Below are 19538 nucleotides of genomic sequence, written 5' to 3' on the forward strand. Positions count from 1 at the left end.
GACTTCTTGTTGGATGATACTCATAGTGTTTAGTTCTTCCAAGAAGAATTTAAAATAAAAAAATAGTTGAAATAAGCAATCAGTTAAGCAGAGTAGAAAAATTCTAGTCATCAAATGATGTCTGATGCAGGTGCCTAAGAATGTTGACACACACCCACGTCTTCCAATAAACCAGTTGCTTAAAATTTATTCTGATGACTTGGAATTAAAAATATTTTGCCAGCCCAGAGGATAATTTGATAACACTAAGGCAAAAGCTCAAAGCATACATGCCATACTACAAGCATTTGGTGAACTAGCAGAACAAAAAGTCCTACAAGATTGCTATTTCTGAAAGAAGGCCATACTTTCTTTTACATATTTGGCTTAAAATATTTTGAGATGAATCCACTTTTCTGTTATACACATTCTCAAGTAGCAAATCTAAGAGTAAAACAGCTTACAATTGATAAAAGCTGAAAAGAACAGAGAAAGCTGGTAAGATTTTGTGTCCATCTATGTGGTCCTGAGACACGCCTTTTCCTTGCTCTAAAGTTCAGTAGAGACTGTAATAAAATATACTTTCCCCAACTGAACAGCAAGAGACGGCGGGGTCTTGTGCAGGTTGAACCTTAACCAAAGAGATCTTTTCTTGCTTGCATTATGCATTGGTGAACTGGCAACATGGAGTCAAAGGTCAGCATCTCAGACAGATGTCAGAAAGGTTTTCAGCATGGTATAATAATAATAATAATAATAATAATAATAATAATAATATAATAAAATAATAATAATAATAATAATAATAATAATAATGATTTATTATTTGTACCCCGCCCATCTGGCTGGGTTTCCCCAGCCACTCTGGGCGGCTTCCATAGAAACCAAAAAACACTAAAATATCATACATTAAAAACTTCCCTGAACTTCCCTTAAGATGTCTTCTGAATGTCAGGTAGTTGTTTATCGTTTTGACATCTGATGGGAGGGCGTTCCACAGGGCGGGCGCCACTACCGAAAAGGCCCTCTGCCTGGTTCCCTGTAGCTTCTCGCAATGAGGGAACCGCCAGAAGGCCCTCGGCGCTGGACCTCAGCGTCCGGGCAGAACGATGGGGGTGGAGACGCTCCTTCAGGTATACTGGGCCGAGGCCGTTTAGGGCTTTAAAGGTCAACACCAGCACTTTGAATTGTGCTCGGAAACGTACTGGGAGCCAAGGTAGGTCTTTCAAGACCGGTGTTATGTGGTCTCGGCGGCCGCCCCCAATCACCAGTCTAGCTGCCGCATTCTGGATTAGCTGTAGTTTCCGAGTCACCTTCAAAGGTAGCCCCACGTAGAGCGCATTGCAGTAGTCCAAGCGGGAGATAACTAGAGCATGCACCACTCTGGCGAGACAGTCCGCGGGCAGGTAGGGTCTCAGCCTGCGTACCAGGTGGAGTTGGTAGACAGCTGCCCTGGATACAGAATTGACCTGCGCCTCCATGGACAGCTGTGAGTCCAAAATGACTCCCAGGCTACACACCTGGTCCTTCAGGGGCACAGTTACCCTATTCAGGACCAGGGAGTCCTCCACACCAGCCCACCCCCTGTCCCCCAAAAACAGTACTTCTGTCTTGTCAGGATTCAACTTCAATCCATTAGCCGCCATCCATCCTCCAACCGCCTCCAGGCACTCACACAGGACCTTCACCGCCTTCACTGGTTCTGATTTGAAAGAGAGGTAGAGCTGCTCCACATACACAGTATTTCTTAGTTAGATAAAGTATTTTACAAGCATGTTTTCATCAGCAGCATTATTTACAAAAACCATTTCGGAAGGCCCTTATATTTCCTAGTCCCCAGGGTATGGTCTGATGGTACAAAAGGCCACCACCTTGCTGAAACTAAGGCAGTCTATAGCTGGTGAATGCCTATATTTCTAGTACCTATAGGCATTCACCAGATGAAAAAAACAAAAACAAAGGTAAGATACAAAAGGAAGGTGTTTTTTAAACCAGCCTTTGCCATACTTTACATTATCTGAATTCCTCACCTCACTGAAGGAAGCAAAAACTTTCTGTCCATCAGAAGGAACCTTATTTAGATGCAGACAGATATAAACACAGAATTCTATTTGAAAACCACCATACCTTCAAGGCTTGCTGCAGTACTTGGGTGTCATTGATGCCAGTGATCTCTCTTAGCTGATTCAGAAATGTCTGCTGGTGCTGAAAAATAAAAAGCTGGTCAAACACCGAAGACAAATTATGGCAAAAAACCCCTTTCAGCTTGTGGAAAGAGAAGATTTGTGGTGATATTTCTATTTGTATGTGAAACCATGTATTACGGGAGAACCTGGAGAACACGTATTTGCTTAAGATGAAAGAAAATACTTCTGTGAGAGCTAAAGAATTAGGGGACAGAAAGGGGTTCAATTCAATCTTCCTATGTCATTATACCATATTAGAAAGTGAGCCTTCAAAGCATAAAATAGTGCCCTAAATACAAAAATACCGCACAGTGTACTACAGTGGTGCCCCGCAAGACGAATGCCTCGCAAGACGGAAAACTCGCTAGACGAAAGGGTTTTCCGTTTTTGAGCTGCTTCGCAAGACGAATTTCCCTATGGGCTTGCTTCGCAAGACGAAACGTCTTGCAAGTTTGTTTTCTTTTTCTTAACACCGTTAATACAGTTGCGACTTGACTTCGAGGAGCAACTCATAGAACGCAGTGTACATAGTAGCCTTTTTTGAGGTTTTTAAAGACTTTGGTGATTTTTGAAGCTTTTCCAAAACTTCTTTTGCAGCCATTTGGTAAGTTAAGCTTTTAAAACTTTTTTGGGGGGGGGGTTGGATTTTGGGTTGGGGTGTTTGGAATTCATGGACTTGGTGTTGGGAAGGGGTTTGCAAGAATCTGGAAGCTTGTGGTTTTTTTCTGCATTTTTATGATTTTCTGTGACCATTGGGCCACTCTGCTGTTTTTTTAAAAAAATTCTGGGTTTGAATTTTGAAATGCTATTTACAGTATGTGTGACTTTAAAGAGCACTTAATAAACTCTTGTTGTACCAAATTTGGCTTTGTTTGGACTTTTTTTGACCATAGGAACGCATTAATTTATTTTCAATGCATTCCTATGGGAAACCGTGCTTCGCAAGACGAAAAATTCGCTAGACGAAAAAATTCGCGGAACGAATTAATTTCGTCTTGCGAGGCACCACTGTACTGTGAAAGCATGGGCTAAGCCCGTAAAGGCAATCATTGTTATCTCGGGATCTCAATATTTTAAATACTGCAATACAGAATGCTCTTATTTAAGTATCACTGCCCATAAATATATATTGTATAGAATCTAACTCAGAAATAGCTAATATGGTGCTTTCCAAGCGCTGTTCAACTGCAGCTCCCAACATTCCTAGACCCTGGCTATTTGTCATGCTGGCTGATGGGAATTAGAAGTCAAACAGCACTGGGGGTAGTTGGTACCCCCAGTCTAACTACATATGTCAAGTATGTCATGTATTTTAATATCATAGGCAACCATCTAAAAATGAACTGGTATTGTCAAGGAACTAGGAAATCTCATGAAACAGCCCTGGAAAGTAATTGTAAAAACAAGCAAACAAATAGGAGCTTTAATTTTGGTTCATATATTTCAATTTTAAACATGACATAAGACAGTAAATAAAATATTAAATCGTAGTGGCATATTCCTTGCAAGAAAAAGAAAAACTATCCATATAAGGTTAAAGGTAAAGGGACCCCTGGCAGTTAAGTGTAGTTGCGAATGACTCTGGGGTTGCGGCGGTTATTCAAGACTATACACCACCTTTCCAACATAAAAGCAATGTTCAGGATGGCTCACGACATTAAAAAGAACCCCACACCTAAAAGTTGTGAAGCACAGTGCCCTTTAGCTTCACAGAATGCATAAACAGTGGCACTGAGCATGCTGAACTGATCAGATGGCAATACACAGGTACTGATAAAAAAATACCTTTGAAAAATGTTGCATTAATAAAATACAAGCTGCAAGTTGTAAAACAGTGATGTGGACAGTGTAGAAGTACCAACACACACAATGGTTTTGGACACTGTTATATGCAATAGAATATTTCCACTATCCATGTGCCTAAAACAGCGACTGCATAATATGTCAGCACAAAAGGAAGGCTGATATGGAAACACTGAAAACGTAGTTTTTAAAAAAATCTATCCTACTGGCTTTAGTGCCTGCTATTTTATACTGTATTTTAAAACCTCATGAGCTGAATCTGTCAAAAATCACTGCTGATGTCACCAGATAACAAAGCACGAATATGTGTGCAAAATTTATTATAGTTCTTCAGGGAGAGGGCAGTCCCTTACACAAGTACACTTAAGGAATTATATGAAGTACTCAGTGTTAGGCTCTTACCCAAAGCTTATCTGGCCACAGCATAACCAGCAAAGAAGAAGTTCACTAACATAATAGCAGGGCTTAGCTACAATCTAAGTTCAGATCCCAAGAGTTGCTTCAGGTCACACAACGGATTGCAGACAAGCAAGTGGGATTTTTAGGTTTTTTCATTTAGTAGAAATCCCATCAATCTCAAAAGCAGTTTTCCTCTGCAGGAAAGGGGGCTGCTGTTAAAAATAAAAGTAAAATAAAAAGCTTACTGTCTCCTTGGGCTCAGAGAAGCAGTTGCATGACTCTATGGAACCTGGCTTAAGTGCTTAGATAAGGTAATGCTTAAAACCTACTGCCATGCTACTACCATGGCTGCTGACCATACAAACTTAGAATCTGACAGCTACCTTCTCCAATTCACACCTTTTGCAGTGGGAGAGGTCTGTGAATTATGGTGGCAATGTGTGCATGTATTATAAACAAACAAGCCTTTTATCTTTTAAGAAGAACTGTCCTTTTCCCTGACCTTATTTTGTACTAATGTTTGGGAAATGAGCAGTGTTATCTGTTTAAGGCTACTCAATCATTATGGAATCAGAAACAAAGGCATACATTAAAAGCCCTCAAAGTGTCATTGTGATGTCTTGTTTATGCGCTTCATGTCACAGTTACTTCTGTTTGCTGTGTATGTAACTGCTTCCTGTGCCTTGTTTAAATTATTAGTTCCTCAGGAACTAATTGTTAGTAAAGAATTTCCCAGCATCCAGGCTTGCATAAACAAAGTTATGAAGTACCTGGCATGAACTCTACAGCTTCCCCACTTTTATGGCTTTACATCTAGCTTACAGATTTACATCCCCCCCCCCCCATCAAGCCTTAGCATACAATAGAAATCCAATTTCTCCCTTTTTAACATAATATATTAAAGGGTGCACTTTATGCAAAGGCAATACTAATCAGCATCTGAACTGACTGATAAATAAAAATAGCCAGGTAAAGTGCCAACACAGCATGAGGGTGCCCTATGGCGTTTACTTTTCCAAGCTAATTCCCATTCTGTACTTTCGGCTGCCAAAACCCCAGACTGTGGATGTCAACTGTGTTAAGTGGACATTTATCCCTTCAGAACTGGAGAATCACCAATGTTCCCACATAGGCTGCCAAAAGAGAATCATTAGATGCTAACTATTTTCATTTGGACGCAGCATGAAGCAGGGTCAGAGAAGTGACAGAAAACATTACAATATGTTCAGGTTCTGAAAACAGAGAGAACACCAACTTCTGGGGAATAGCAGAAGAGTGCAACTGTGCTCATGTCCTGCTGTAGGCTCCTGGCTGAGAACTGTGAGAAACAGGATGTTGCATTCTATAGGCTTTTAGTTTGTTGCACCATGGCCCTTAACATGCTTATTTATTTAAATGTATATACATTTTCTTGGATTAAACAAATGTCATTATTTATTATTAATGACAATATAAGCTTTCACGGGTACATAAATTTCATTATTGCAACTATTACGCCATGATTTAAAGTATATCAGCACAAACCTTTTCAGCTACTTTTTAAATATCTGGTTAGCAATTTGCTGTTTTCTTCTTGTTGAGATTATAGGAATTATAACAATTTCTACAGTAATGACTATACAACATGTCAATCTAAATACAATTCCTGCCCTAACATGCAAACATGCAGAAATACTACGTGGAACACAAAGCTCTCAAGATGTGGGGCTTTACAGGAGTTGCTTAAGCACCTGTGAGCACTTAGAAAAGAATGCTGTGATTACTAAGACCCAGCATAGGTTTCTCAAAAACAAGTCATGCCAGACAAATCTCATTTCTTTTTTAATACAGTTACAAGCTTGGTGGATCGGGGAATGCTGTGGACATAGTGTATCTTGATTTCAGTAAGGCTTTTGACAAAGTCCCCCAGGATATTCTTGAGAAGAAGCTGGTAAAATGCAGACTGTATGAGGTAACTGTTAGGGGGATTTGTAGCTGGTTGACTGACTGAACCCCAAAAGTGCTCATTAATGGTTCCTTGTCATCCTGGGGCGGGGGAATGACAAGAGGGGTGCCACGGGGTTATGTCCTGGACCTGTTGTTCAACATCTTTATAATCATTTGGATGAAGGTATTGAGGGGGTGCTCATCAAATTTGCAGAGGACACCAAACTCGGAGGGATAGCCAAAGCCACTGAAGACAGAACTGGAATTCAAGATAACCTTAAAAGATTGGAGAACTGGGCCAAAACTAAGAAAATGAATTTCAGTAGGGACAAATGTAAAGTTCTACACGTACACTTAGGCATATATAATATAAATATAAGATATAAATCTAAGATGTGGAACACCTGGATTGCCTGCAGTCAGATGGGGAAATCACCAGAATACATGGCGATTTGCCTTGTTTGTGTGGAAGGGCATTTCCAGTCACACATTTGAATGCTGCCAAATATTTTAACCGACTGAAAACATTTCTACAATTCTGACAACAACCATCCTCAAGTCAACAATGCTTCTAATGAACCTATATCAAGCAGTCACACTACTGCAGTATTCATGTTGTATTTTAGTTACCTGCATATAAAATCTTGTTCACATCAAACACTGCCAAATTCCATCTTTAATTGCTGAATGACAACTCTAGCAGATAGACTAATCTACCATAAGAGCAATTCAGATTTATACAATTTGAAATAAGATGACATATCCCATGTTACAGCAGGACACTGAGTAAACAGTGAACAATTCTGGCATTACAAGGCTTATGTAAAATTTCACTCTCTTGGGCAACCTAGTCTGACATGCAAATAAAATTATAGAATGCAATACTATTTGTCTATCTACAGAATTGTAAAGATTAGTGTCGTTCACACTCGGCCATTTCTTTTCAAACTGCTAGGGTTGGAGGATATCACAGCATTCTTGCCAAAATGATTATATTCCTCACTATGAATTTTACAAGCCAATAAAAATATACAGTAAAGTGACCAAACATTATTAATTTGTACTTTTTTCATAGAATCACTTTAAGAATCAGTATTGTCAGGCAGATACATGGTAAAGCATTTGAAGAATATGAAGCAATAGGATTAAGACAAATTCAATATGGATGCTAGTCAGTATACTATTACAAGCAGTGACCGTTACAGGTGAGTACAATTCAGGTGTGACTGCTGATGTGCAGGTCCTTTTGGACCCAAAAGAACAGGTCCAAAATGGATAGCAGAACGGGGTCGTGGCAGGGCCATAATGGGGTGGCATGGGCTTTCATGCACCCCACCGACACATGCGGGGGTCAGGAACTGTTGCCTGTAGTATTAAATTTGGACCAAATTATAAACTTTATCTATAAAAACCAATTTCCCATGCACTCTGAACATGTGTACTTAGTTTGTGAATTAGTAAACATGTTTCTATATGTAGATTTTAATATATATAATTTAAACTGTATTGACATGTAAAATGTGAAGAATTGTTGGTATTCTTTGTTATACAAGAAGCCCTTTTGAACCTTAGTATATAGAATAGTCTCAGCTCACTGACAAACACCTTTTGTTTATCTCTTGTTAACCAAAACAGAGTTTAACTGCTTCAATCACCTCATTAAACTAATCTTGGTGAATCCAATTTTCAATGTCCGTACACCTCCAAAAACCACTTTAAGAGTTAAATGGAATACAGATATCAGCAGTTTTTTGCATGGGCAAAATGACCCCAAGGTTAAGCTACAGTTATCTTATTATAATGGGAAAGTGTGCAGTGTAGTGGCAAAACACGTATCCAATGCCCAATGATTTGAAAGGAGCCATCCACATATTCCTCCACTTGCCAGTGAAAGGGAGTTGCAGTTCCTTATTATTCAAGACCCAAAACAGTAGTGAAATACAGAGTAATGAAATATGTGGCCTCTAGGATAGCCTTTAAATCTATGGACCTGTTTTTTCAATTATTTGTTACATTTATATTCCACTTTTCCTCCGAAGAGCTCACGGTGGTATACATGGTTCTCCCCTCCAAAATTTTATCCTCACAACAGCCCTGTGAGGTAGGTTAGGCCAAGAGGCAGAGCTTGCCCAAGTCACCCAGTAAGCTTCATGTCTGACTGTTGTTTCCCAGGTCCTTGTCCGACACTCTAACCATGCTGGCTCTCTACCTGTAGATATGTCTCTAGCGGCTCACCATACTGGAAGGCAAGACTATCATTTACATGTTGTGCATTTGTAATTCCATGCTTCTGGTGAGTTCCACACGTGTAAACAAATACAAAAGAAAAAAGGAAGCATCTTGTCATTTGTTCTCCTTTTCTTGTTCTTTACACATGTAAACAGGCAAGGGTAACCTCACAACCTGATCACGTCAAAGTACACACCGAAATGCAGGAAGTGTGCAGATGGGGAGGCAATCCCTTCTCAGCATATAACGACCCAACACAAGTGATACAGAATACTAACCCTACATTAATCAAAATTAATTTCTTGAAAGCAAGAGACCAGTTCAGGGTGGGCTGCAGATTTTAAACTGCTTACAAATGTAATATTTCTATTAACAAACCTAATGTTTTAATATACAAAGCAGGGTGATTTAATTCAAGACCTGTGCTCAACTGATCTTTGATTCCCCAGATTCCAAAATATTTGCGGATTTAGAGATGAATTTATTTTTAAAACACTTTTAGTAAGAATGTTTTTCTGGAGCTGTGTGACTAACCCTTTACAACTAACAACAAAGAAATGCACAACTGTGAGATAAAGAGCAAGCCGTGTGTGTGTGTGTGTGTGAGAGAGAGAGAGAGAGAGAGAGAGAGAGAGAGAGAGAGAGAGAGAGAGACCCATCCACATTTTATTTCACTTCGCTCACCAACACTGCAGGGCTATTTTAGACTATGCAGAATAGATAATGAAATATATCTTGAAAATCTACAATATGTACTACACCAAGGCTGTGTGGGATGCTGACACAACTTTTCCATTACAGTAAAATAACTATGGTTTATTTATTATGGAGAGTGGAAGAACAAAAATTAAATTAAACATGATTTTTTAAACCGTGTATTCACCAAACCGATTTAAAATGTCACCCCGCCACCAGCGCCACTTACCCTGCTAGGTTTGGACAATGGAACAAGCCAGACTCGGCTTGTTTTACTTGTGGTACGACAGCGGTAGAAGTGGAGGAACAGCACAGGAACATTTGAGCAGCAGGCACCAGCACACTACTTATTCACATTAAACCATAGTTTGTTTTAAAAGATGGCTTATTAGCATGACATTGTGAATTAGGCCTAAATCATTCTCATTGTTATCAACATTTTAAAATAATGTTCGGAGTATATCATAATCTTTAGGGTTTAAATAGTATTTTTCCTGGCTTAAAGTGCTTCAGAGACATTCTCTGCACACTCGGCCAAACAGTGGGGCTGAGACTGAGTGCTGGTAGCCTACCTAAATTCATTCAGCAAATTTACTGGTGAACCCCTCTCCATGATAAGAATCTACTGGTCATCATGATACTCGTGCCATCAGAATAGAGCCTTAATGTGAAGACTGTGCAGTGATGCATAAAACCAACAGGCATCTTCCAAAAACCCATCCTAAACCCAAACCCAAAAAAGTCCCATGACAATCGACAAATGGTAACGGGGGCAGTTCCATGAAATCTAGAAGCCCCTAGTCATGGACCGGCACATGGGTGGTGGATACAGATTCAGTCATTCTGACTCAAGGAATGAGGCAGCTGAGTAGCACAGCAGCTGTATCTGTGACTGAGCAGTCCTATTTAGGATCCAAACCGGTCATCCTGAAAAGCTGGATGCCATCCTATCAGAGACACATGAGGAAGGTAAAATTAATCTACTGGGTGATTTTAATCTGTGGCCTGGGAGTATTGAGAAAGAAGGAATTGGCAACAGCAACCAGAATGGAAACTTACTTCTGACTATATGTGCAGTGCACAACCTTGTTATTACCAACACACTCTTTCAACAAAAATATTAATTTAAAACATCATGGAGGCACCCTCAGTCTGTGCATCAGAACCACTGGCATCTCTTAGATTATGTAATTGTCCAAGCAGAAGATCGCCATGATGTGCTCTTTACCAGAGCTATGACAAGTGTCAAAGACTGCTGGACAGATCACTGATCTGTCACAGATCATGTTCCACAAAGGTTTTCAAGAGTATACCTCAATGCAGGCTTCAAGGAAGGAAACCAAGGCACAAAATGAACACTGAAGCCCTTCAAGTACCTATTAAGCGGGATTTTTCCTTTTGTGCCTGCTTTTGATTCCTTGCTTTTGAATCCCAGATAACATCAAGGAACATGGGATTTGAAGACGCTCGAACTCAGAACGAAAGGGATAAACGTACTAAGAGGAAGGTACGTTTGGCAAACCCTCACCATGATCAACTCCTGCCCAGAAACCTATGTCTCCACTGTGGAAGGACATGTGGATCCAGAATTGGCCTCCACAGTCACTTACGACTCACTGTTAAGACAGTGTTCATGGAAGACAATCTTACTCGGCTATGAGTGATCACCAAAGAAGGTGATCAGGGATTTTCAACTCATAGCTAATCCAAAAGACTACACAATTTTTGTGACAGTAAGAAAATTAGTAAGCCACTTCTCCGGGATCTGGTGACATACCATTCATTTATACAATGGTACCTTGGGTTACATACGCTTCAGGTTACATACGCTTCAGGTTACAGACTCCGCTAACCCAGAAATAGTACCTCAGGTTAAGAACTTTGCTTCAGGATGAAGTACCTCAGGTTAAGAACTTTGCTTCAGGATGAGAACAGAACTCGTGCTCCGGCGGCGCAGCAGCAGCGGGGGGCCCCATTAGCTAAAGTGGTGCTTCAGATTAAGAACAGTTTCAGGTTAAGAACAGACCTCTGGAACGAATTAATTTCTTAACCTGAGGTACCACTGTATAAGGTACAGTTTTCTAAATCTCAGAAAGCAATTTTTTTTAATTTAAGAAGGTAAAGAACATTTTATTCTTGCTCTGAGTACACTTAAATATTCTGTGTTTCATAATTCAGCACAAATTAAAAAAAAAATTTCCAGTAGCACCTTAAAGACCAACTAAGTTAGTTCTTGGTATGAGCTTTCGTGTGCATGCACACTTCTTCAGATACAGTGTATCTGAAGAAGTGTGCATGCACACGAAAGCTCTTACCAAGAACTAACTTAGTTGGTCTTTAAGGTGCTACTGGAAAAAAATTTTTTATTTTGACTATGGCAGACCAACACGGCTACCTATCTACTACTATAATTCAGCACGTGTTTGCAAGGTAGGAAAATCTAAGCCAGCATTCTGCCAGTAAAATACGTTTCCACCTAAATACTAGGAAGAACTTTCTGACAGTAAGAACTGTGGAACAGACTACCTTGGAAGTTGGTAGACTCTCCTTCAATGGACATTTCTAAACAGAGGTTGGATGGCCATCTGGGATTCTTCAGTTGGGCTTCCTGCACTGCAGGGGTTGGACAGATTACCTTTGGTCCCTTCCAACTCTACAATTATGTTTCTATGAAAAATAAATTCAACTGAAAGGTAAGAGCACAGTTATAAAGCCAATATATATCACAACTTGTACCCAAAAAAATGTACAGCTGATGGTACATATCTTTGGCAGAGTCGTCCGCGACTGGGCCTAACGGTCAAGGGTCCCTTTACCTTTATTCTCTAGCAAAAGTAGCAATAATGTAGAAAACAGCAAATAAACTTTTTCAAGTTTATAAATATTGTCATGTACAAATAAAAGACCTCTATAAAAAAGACACATTCATGCAGATACTGTGAAATTAGATGGTGATCAAAGATAGTTCCCTACTACAGATCTGTTTACAAAGATCACAATCGCAATTAGTAACAGCTTCACATCAGGAAGGTTTAAAAGAAACAGTGAAGACTATCAAATGGACTGCCTGCCACACTACCTCCTCCTCCATACAACTAGTGAAAACTGTCCATTTTAGAAAGATAAGACTCCTATGAGTCTTTCCTAAACACAAATGTGACTAATGCGAGACAAATTACAAGCATACTTTGCAGGGGGAGCCTGATGATCCCCGAGTACAATTAGGTAAAAGAAAGTATGTCAAGGCCCAACAGTGGAAAAAGATTCCTAATCAAACATCAAACTTACTTTTCAGAGAAAGCTGGGAAGATATCAGGTGAGAAAGAGAAAAACTACTGCTGCCAAATATTTTGTAAAAGGGAGGGCAAGTGTCTTTGCTTTTGTCTGCATTCAGTCAGTAAATTTACAAAATTTGGGTACAGGTTATAAGTAGGCAACAAAATGTCAGCGTATCAGCAGCCTGCTCAGGGTGGGAGATGGCGGGGAAGGGGTCTTCACCACTCAATCTCACTATTAGAAGGAATAAGTGGAAACTGCAAATGTTGTTATATATCTTCCTCACTTCCAAACAGGAGTAGGTTCCAGCCAGCCAGCCCTGCTCCCCCTTCCAGAACGCTATTAAACTGTAATGGATGGAAGCAGTGTACCTTACTCCCTACCCCACATTTCTTTTCCACCTGACAATAGTGCATGACTCTTTGAGGCCACTAAACTCATGTCCAATACCCACTGGCCTGTTCTGTGCTGCCTCCTTTTTAAATGTGTGTACAACTGCAAATCTTACGGTTCCCCTGAACATATAATTATTTCCCTGTTGTTTCTCAGTGTCACAGTTTTGGCTCAGCACTCACCACTTTGGTTTGTTACTAGAGGAAGTGACCATGATGATGATGATGACATCCTAGTGAATCATATTTTGTTGTACAGGCAAGACAGAAGAGCTGTGGTTCTACCTCTGTGACCTCTCTAAAAGCATAGAAACAAGCTGGCAGAATATGGTTTGTGTAGCTCCAGAGGTTCCACAGGTTTAGAGGGGGAAAGAGCAGAACTGAATGACTTTCAAGTTCAGAAATGCCAAACATTTATTTTATCCCAAGTTAGTTTATTTAAACATTAAAGAGAGACTGAGCCATAAATAATTTGCTTACAGAACTATGTGGTTAAAGAAATGATGGAAAGCTGCAACATCCAAGGCAAAAGCTTTTGCCCTGGCTGTCTTGGGCTTCTTCCACTAATATAACACAACCATGTGCAGAATGCTGGCAGGGACTGTGCGACTACAAAAGAGATGCTGAAAGAGGAGAAACCAAACCCAAGTATACTGGGGTTCCCAGTACAGTGGTACCTTGGGTTAAGAACCTAATTCATTCTGGAGGTCTGTTCTTAACCTGAACTGTTCTTAACCTGAATCACCACTTTAGCTAATGGGGCTTCCTGCTGCTGCTGCGCCGCCGGAGCATGATTTCTGTTCTCATCCTGAAGCAAAGTTCTTAACCTGAGGTAATATTTCTGGGTTAGCAGAGTCTGTAACCTGAAGCATATGTAACCTGAAGCGTATGTAACCCGAGGTACCACTGTATACTGTCAAAGGGGAAATAATTTTGAAATTCATACTTGAATGAAGCCAAAACATTTCATTTCTGACTATTGCACTCTGCTCTGTTGGACTCCAGAATAAATATATTTTATAGTTAGTACATTAAACTTACATTGTAAGTTCAATGTTTTCTCCACTGAGATTGAAGAACCAGCAGATATTTTAAAACCCCACTTCTGGAGCAAGAAGCATTGCATCTCCACACTTCTCTTGCCCCTCAGGATAAGTTTCCAAAAATTGTCATTATTCATGAGCATCTCTTCTCCAAGCAAACAGAAAAATTCATTGAAAAACAAACATCTCACAGGTTTGTAATGCCTCTTGCTCAATGATACCAGAATCTAAAATGCAATCTCTGCTAGAGAACAATTAAATTATATGCATGAGTGTATTTAGCTTTCATGAACTGTGTATACTAGATTTAGACTGTGGTGGTTTCCCTGCTTCACAGTAACACAAAAACAAATGCACTACTGGCACCAAGAAGGGCCCTTGTTCACAGCCGTCCTAGTTCACAAACCTGCTAAAATGCACTACACACACACAGCTTGAAAAGGGTGGCAAAATTGGAATGCCCTTTGAGACTCAAGGCTTAGTAAAATGCTGAAGATGTGAAGGAAGCTGGAGTTAAGGCAGGATATTGTAGGGAAGGGCTCCCATTAGGCATGCCCTCTTCTCTGCAATCAATGAGCTACCAAAAAAAAAAAAAAAGCTTAAAGGAGCCAAAGCAACAGATTTTACAAGCAGAGCAAAGTCCCTTCAGTTCTTTCAACTACTGTTCAAAGAAACATAGAATGTATGCTCACCTCCCTTTGGAGAATTTCAATAATTTATCCCTAATTCTGAATGAATTTAGTATAAAGATTGTTAGTACATAATTACATCAGCCTACTTCCATTATACAAATATACTAGTTCACTATAGATTTTACCAAATTATCACTTTATGCAGGACTTAGAATCATAGGATTGTAGAGTCAAAAGAACCAAGAGGGTCATCCAGTCCAAACCTCTGTAATGCATGAATCTTTTTGCCTAACGTGGGGCTCAAACCCACAGCCCTGAGGTTAAGAGTCTCATGCTCTAAAACTGAGCTATTAGAAAATATATTTAGCACATTTTAATCATGCTTCTTCTGACTGCTGCTTGTATGTTCTTAAGTGGCCACAGATTGTGTTTTATTCACCTCTTGGTACTTGCAATCAAAAAGAAGAGATGGCAACTATAAGGAAAATCATTATGTTATGATACAAAATCAATTCAGATATAACAAAAAATGAAGTTTCAAAAATGACAATTGTTTGGTACTTTATATAATACAATTTTTAAATCCTTCCTATGTCAAAACATTTTACTTGTTCAACAATATTCTACCAGCTGTGTATACCAGGACATGTACTTAAAAAGACCAGTAATTATAGCAATAATTAAAGCCACTAAGTATACATTAAAGAAGTGTGTCATAGTTCTTAAGTACCAATTAGGTGTAAATATCTCTATGAATGAAAAAATGAAACATACACAAAATAGATGCACCTAACATATAGATCTGTTGAAAATGTGTTTTCAGTGACAACTGCCTTTGCTGTAGCAAGGAAAGAGACTGGAAGTCTGGAAAAGAGAAGACTTCTCTACCTCCAGCACCTGAAGCCAGCTGCTCACATGGAACTCAAGTGCAGCCAGTGGAATTTCTTGTGTACAAGAGCCAAACCTAACAATCCATACATTCCTCAACAGGGCATCCTGCATGTGTGATTTCTGGTAGGAATGAAGTGCAAACTGTCCTTAAGTGACCTATGGAGCAAAAACCAGGGAGATAACATTTCATACATTTTTCTAATACCCTTGACCATAGTTGAGTGCAGAAAGTGACATTTTAAAACCCTAAACCTATCAAATAACAAGCTATTTTACACCAATATCCTACCACTAATGTAGTATTTCGCTCTAGCTGTTTATGCTACTTATTTCTACTTCCACCAGTGTTACACACAATTAAGAGTCTCCATACATTTTAACGGGCCAAAGTACCAGCAAGAAGATACTCCTCAGTATGTTTCTAGGTGCTACCACAAAACACATGTATAGGGAAAGAAAAAACATAAGCCTAATGTTCAAAGCTTTCACCATATCATGACCAGTTGGAACAAAAACAATCCCCAGGGGATTTGCAGTTTTCCTATGGGAAAACTTTATATGGAATGTTTTGCATGCTAAGTTCAGTACGCACACAGCATTTTTCTATGTTTCGCCCCAATTATAGAATTAGAAGATCACTTGGTCTGCAGTTCTATTGAATCCTGGCTTCAATAAGGCATGCTTCTGACTAGAAATGGCTAGGATTGCATATCATCAAGTCGTGAAGAATTTCTGTGCTACAGACTTACAGAACAAAGCTGCTTCTTCAAATCTGTAGTACAGAAACTCTTCAGGAACTAGTGATATGCTAAGGGGTCTTCAGCTTGAATAGCTGGGACAAAACTTACTATTTGCATCAGCATTCAATACAAAATTGTTGCATAGGAACTGCAAATCCCATGGGGACAACTATATTAGTGAGATGCTTTTGTTTATGCTTGTGTTATAGACATAGGAAAGGCCTATCCTTTTAAATTGTCACTGTCATGGTAACAACACCCATCATCTAATAATCTACTATTTAATGTAAACTGCAGGCACCAAGTATTTTTATTTAGGAAAAGATATACTGACAGCTACTAGTAGTAATACATATCTGACAACATTCTTTTGTGGGAGTTCACTATGGGAAAGAATTAGTCAAGCCGGAAGGGCATGGTTCCCAAGCACTATATGCTTATATTCTCACACTAAAGGCAGACACTTAAAAACAGGCAAAACTAACATGAGAAACTATAATTGGAAATTGCAGAGCTCTGCTTTGTTCTAGTAATAGGAACTTTTACTCCCAGAATAAACACAAGAATACAGAACATATCCTGCTTACCCAATATTAATTTAGATCATTTCATTTTATCTTTCTTATTTCAACACACACAGGTTATTTATCCATCTATCCCAAGAGGCATATTTAAAGGTTCATTCAGCAACACAAGCACAAATATTATTTTCACATAGGAAACTGAGTTATATTGAGCTGGATTATTGGTCTATCTAGCTCAAAATTGTCTACACTGATGGGAGTTCTCTCTTGAACCTGCCCTACCTGGATATGCTGAGGTTTCAATCTGGGACCTTCTGCGCGCAAAGTAGATGCTACAGCCCTTCCCAAAATTACAGACTCTTTAGAGAACTCATTGGAGCCGTTTGGAACCAAAGAGCAACACCACTATGGGGTACCAAGCAGTTATTTGTTGTTAAATGAACCCAGCTGTTTCAAACATCCCTGTAAAAACGGTTATAAACCAACAGCTTCTGGTCCTTTGGACTTTGAATTGGCCAGTGACAGGGGTTCAGCCAAATTCTTGCATTGATTTGCATCCACAAGCACATTAATTTGCATAGCGTACTTTGCACTGGAAAATTCAGTTTGCATCAGGAAAAATTCTAATGTCCCAGATCAGCCTTTGTCAAACAAGCGCCTTCCAGACATTTTGGATTGCAGCTTTCATTAATCCCATTTCTACCAGCCCACTTTGTTTCCATGCCTCCTGAATTAACGAGAAAAGTCTCTTCCTTCACAATCAGCACTGAAATGCTCTATTCCTCTTCCACCAAACTACTTCACAGGTGGCATTTTTTCCTTCTAGCAAAGGAGGGCACTTTGCCTCTTAAATGGTCAATACCAGGGGTCAGCAAACTTTTTCAGTAGGGAGCCAGTCCACTGACCCTCAGACCTTGTGGGGGGCCGGACTATATTTTGGAGGGGGGGGAAATGAAAGAATTCCTATGCTCCACAAATAACCCAGAGATGCATTTTAAATAAAAGGACACATTCTACTCATGTAAAAACACACTGATTCCCGGACTGTCCGCAGGCCAGATTTAGAAGGCGACTGGGCCTTATCCGGCCCCCGGGCCTTAGTTTGCCTACCCATGGTCAATACGGAAATGCAGATTACTAGTCTCTTAGAAAGCTAGTAAGACTAGTAACTTTTGTGGGCTTATTTACAAAGCTGGGTAGGATGTATGTTTAAACAGAAACACCCATCACACTTTCTATTCAGTGCATCTGGGATACAACTACTAATGACTTTGGTTTTAGTATGAATGCAAACAGCGCAAAGATGAAAAGCAGTTGTCAAATCCTCACTGAAGTACAGAGTATCAACAGCACACAAGTACCCTGTTGAAGTTACTCAAGGAGTAGATTTCTACTGTTATGAAAGCATGTTAAGAACACATAGGTACTGCTTACTTTAAATCTTGTATTTTATGAGACATTTTTGAAGGAGTTAGAAGCAGATATAAAAGGATGCAAAATGCAAAAGAAATGAGCAGGCAAGTGGAAAGAGGTAAATGTGGAAACAGAAGTGAGTAGTTATTTTTTTAACACATACTTGTTCAATAGAACTGTAGAAGAGTGTATAGCATCTTTGCAAGCCTTTATGGCTATGCATTTGGAATGTCCCTCTTCATTTCACATGAGTCAAAAACAAAAAGTACAAATTTTTAGTGGCCACACACCTCTCAAATTGATAAGTTATAAACATACTATGTAAAAAAATGACCATATTTAACTTATAGGGACGTGGGTGGCACTGTGGTCTAAACCAGTGTTTCCCAACCACTGTTCCGCGGCACACTAGTGTGCCACGAGATGTTGCCTGGTGTGCCGCGAGATGTTGCCTGGAGGGAGGCGGGCGAGTCGGGCAGCGAGAGGCGGGGCGGCGGCGGCGAGGAGAGGCTGCCCAGCGCGGGGCTCTCGCCGTCTGCCTGCCTGGCTGCCTGCGAGCTCGGCGGGCAGCGCCTCCGTCCGCAGCGCCCGCCTAGCGGCTCTCATTCCCTGCCCCTGCCAAAGCTCACCCAGCCAAGCCGCGCTCTCCTTCCTGCCTTGCTTTGCTGCCTCCTCCCCCCCCACCCCCAAAGCTTGGAGGTTCCCCGGCAAGGGGGGGGGGAAATTGAAACTTACACTTTCGTGCGTCCCTCCCGGCGTGACGCTGCGCGCTGACGTCACGGGGCTATAATGGTGGTGTGCCTCGAGATTTTTTTCATCAAACAAGTGTGCCTTTGCCCAAAAAAGGTTGGGAAACACTGGTCTAAACCACTGAGCCTCCTTGGCTTGCTGATCAGAAGGTTGGCAGTTCGAATCCGTGCAACGGGGTGAACCCCCATTGCTCTATCCCAACTTCTGCCAACCTAGCAAATCGAAAACATACCAGTGCAAGATACTGCGGCAGGAACATAGTGTTTCCGTGCGCTCTGGCTTCCTGCACCAGAAGCAGTCTAGTCATGCTGGCCGCATGACCTGGAAAGCTGTCTGTGGACAAACGTTGGCTCCCTCGGCCTGAAAGCGAGATGAGCACAGCAACCCCATAGTCGCCTTTGATGGGACTTAACTGTCCAGGGGTCATTTATCTATTTTTTACCTATTTAAGTTATAGGCATCTGTGCTTGAAACAAGTCTATAAAAAAGACTTGTTCAAAAATGTGAATGAATGGTTTCAAATTATCTGAGAGAATATTAGGCTTAGACCAGGGTTTCAAATCTTTGCTAAGCCTTGAAGCTCATTGGATAACCTTGGATCAGGCAGTATCTCTCAGTTAACCTAGCACACAAGGATTTTGGAAAGACAAAATGGAAGT

The 19538-nt window shown here is 40.3% G+C and overlaps 1 protein-coding gene across 3 annotated transcripts in view; it reads right to left on the minus strand.

Moving 5' to 3' along the window:
* The window catches only part of USP25 (ubiquitin specific peptidase 25), a 59248-nt gene that overhangs the window by 38242 nt on the left and 1468 nt on the right, over nt 1-19538 (minus strand). For all 3 annotated transcript variants that reach the window (XM_081199620.1, XM_081199619.1, XM_081199618.1), the window contains one exon: nt 2107-2184. In XM_081199620.1, coding sequence (XP_081055746.1) covers nt 2107-2184 — 78 coding nt within the window. Of the gene's footprint in view, nt 1-2106; nt 2185-19538 lie in introns of those variants that run through there.

The sequence above is a fragment of the Podarcis bocagei genome (assembly GCF_964188305.1).
Source record: "Podarcis bocagei genome assembly, chromosome: 6".
NCBI lineage: Eukaryota > Metazoa > Chordata > Lepidosauria > Squamata > Lacertidae > Podarcis > Podarcis bocagei.